The sequence below is a fragment of the Penaeus vannamei genome, chromosome 25, assembly GCF_042767895.1.
Source record: "Penaeus vannamei isolate JL-2024 chromosome 25, ASM4276789v1, whole genome shotgun sequence".
Lineage (NCBI taxonomy): Eukaryota > Metazoa > Arthropoda > Malacostraca > Decapoda > Penaeidae > Penaeus > Penaeus vannamei.
In genome coordinates this window covers 32,311,010-32,313,509 of record NC_091573.1, presented here as the reverse complement: position 1 = coordinate 32,313,509, position 2,500 = coordinate 32,311,010, and the positions used below count along the sequence as shown (strand labels likewise).

Below are 2,500 nucleotides of genomic sequence, written 5' to 3'. Positions count from 1 at the left end.
GAGATGAGGAAGGAGAGAGGAGGGTGGGGAGAGGAGGGGGGAGGGACTGGAAGGTAGGGAGGAAAGGTGGGAGGGAGGGAGGGAGGGAGGGAGGGAGGGAGGGAGGGAGGGAGGGAGGGAGGGAGGGAGGGAGAGGGAGGGAGGGAGGGGGGGGGAGAGGAGAGAGAGAGAGAGAGAGAGAGAGAGAGGAGAGAGAGAGAGAGAGAGAGAAGAGAGAGAGAGAGAGAGAGAGAGAGAGAGAGAGAGAGAGAGAGAGAGAGAGAGAGAGAGAGACAGAGAGACAGAGAGAGATAATATATGGCAAGCTATCACTGTGGATGGATTTGTCTCAGTTTCAAATTCATGAAGCTAATAGAATAATAATAAAAAGAATAATAAAATACAAATAGCTATTTCTTAAAATGCTTCTGTGTCTTGAATATACTGATCCTAGAACTTACATTGAGTACATTTCTCAAATGACGGATTCACAGGTACTTGGACTAGACATATGACCAACATTGTCAAATAAGGCATACTAATATGACACTACTTTGCAATAAGATCTCAAAGATCTATTAAGCCATTATAATATCAGTTTATATTACTATGAATCTTGTTTCTCTAACATAATATTGGTATGGATTGGAACATTTTGATCACTTTCAGTGATCTACCTATCTCACACCAGTTTTTAAACTCTATTACATCCCTAAATTAAACTAGCATCCAACTTTATTCATAATGCCCAGTGTTATTAGTTAATTGCATATCTCTGCTGAGTGCACAGATAACTAGTGAGACACTTATACCTAATATGCTAGTGTTCTATTCTTCAATACACTCCTCGGAAACACTTACACATGAAAGCATTCCTACTCTCTTATGAGGATCCCTTTCTGCTTGTTCTACACTAAAAAAACAACTGACAGAATTATGACAAGTCTTCACTCCATCCTTCCATGTCCCTTTCAATATAAAGAAAAAAGTAAACAATGATATCAATTCATAAAATAAAACAAAATTGTTAAACACATATATGAAAAAAAAAGAAGAAAAAAAAAAAAACAAGCAAAACATCTTTTCTAAAACAGAACTGGCCATTATAATGAGGTTGTATTATCACAAAATGTTTCAGGTCTCGGTTTCTGAAACTTCTTCCTAAAATTTCCCGAAACCTTCACCAAATGTCTGTCCCTACATGAAAATGCACACATCACTTGAATCAGGAAGCTCTTGCATGAGCTGCAGATTGGGAAGCCTCGGCAGTGTTTAGTTGTGTGGCAAGGCTTTACGAGGATAAATTCCCCTTCTTTGCCCTCTCCAACTGCTGCTTCAACTGCCGCACTTCCTCCTCCAGCTCCCCACATCTCTGCCTTAGCTGCTGTGTTTCACTGGGCTCTGAGAAAAACAAAAAAACAAGATGAAGTACTAACTAATGCCATGTTAAAGTTACCTCTAAAAGCATGCTATCTAATATTAAGTCAAAGACACTACTATCAATAATACAACAAACTAAAGTTCTTTACAAAAATGATAAATTAAAGTGCTCCTTATCAAACATCTGTTAATCAATATCTAATGAAATTCATCATTGTCAAATTTTTGACTAATCCAAGTTCTCCAATGATAGGAAAAGATATGTAATACCAACTTAACATCATTACTACCAAACACAACAAAGGCATGTCTTTATATGTTGCTACATTGATATTTTAAGTGAAGTACAAAAAATGTGAACTTTCATACTGTATCATGAATAAAATCCCTAAGTTAATATTCAGTTGAAGTAAAATACAGAATGGAATTCCTGTGTACCCTCTGGCTGTGGTAAAATGGTGAAGACCCCCTCTGTGTCCCTCTTTAGAAGAAGTCTTGGTATCCACACTTGGGTGGGCACAGACCCTGGAGATGTTATATTTGCAGGAACTCTATCCTCTGTCAGACACAGGCCAATCCGCTCAACCAGCACCTGTGGCAAAATGCAAATACTTTAACAAAATCCTCCAGGATAAATTTTGTGTACATATTTTCCATATCCTTCCTCAGAAAATGATATAGGTTTTTGAATTCATATTTAATTTGTAATATATCTTCATTGCAGAAAAAAATGCTTCCAGTCATTCATCAGAATATAAATACCTTCATAGGTAAAGGTTGCGGTATAATTTCATCTTCTATGAGGTCAATGAGGCCTGTGACAGTGCTCATCAAAAGTCCCAGACTGAGGTCAGTCACGTGACCCTCCAGAGAAGGTCGTACCACTACAGGCAACGTTGCACCTGAGATACCTCTTGTCTCTTCCTCTGTAGGATTAGCCACAACTTTGGCATCTAAACGCATCTTCAGGCAACATGGCTCTGCTGCGGCAAGGGAATCCGACCATCCACGGCAACGACTGCTGAACTTGGTCTGGAATCAAAGTTGCTAGTCATCTGCAGTTCACTTATTTATACTGGATATCACAGAAGAAAAATCAAAATATTTTCATGGCTGATAAAATATAAAGAAGAAATTACTG

At 38.6% G+C, this 2,500-nt stretch overlaps 1 protein-coding gene across 2 annotated transcripts in view; it reads right to left on the bottom strand.

Moving 5' to 3' along the window:
• Window positions 1–256: 256 nt before the first annotated feature.
• The window catches only part of LOC113813216 (bridge-like lipid transfer protein family member 3B), a 43,237-nt gene continuing 40,993 nt past the window's right edge, over window positions 257–2,500 (bottom strand). For both annotated transcript variants that reach the window (XM_070139486.1, XM_070139488.1), the window contains 3 exons: window positions 2,122–2,391; window positions 1,798–1,951; window positions 257–1,380 (listed from right to left, as the gene is read on the bottom strand). In XM_070139486.1, coding sequence (XP_069995587.1) covers window positions 1,271–1,380; window positions 1,798–1,951; window positions 2,122–2,391 — 534 coding nt within the window. In that variant the 3' untranslated portion in view covers window positions 257–1,270. The remainder of the gene's footprint in view (window positions 1,381–1,797; window positions 1,952–2,121; window positions 2,392–2,500) is intronic.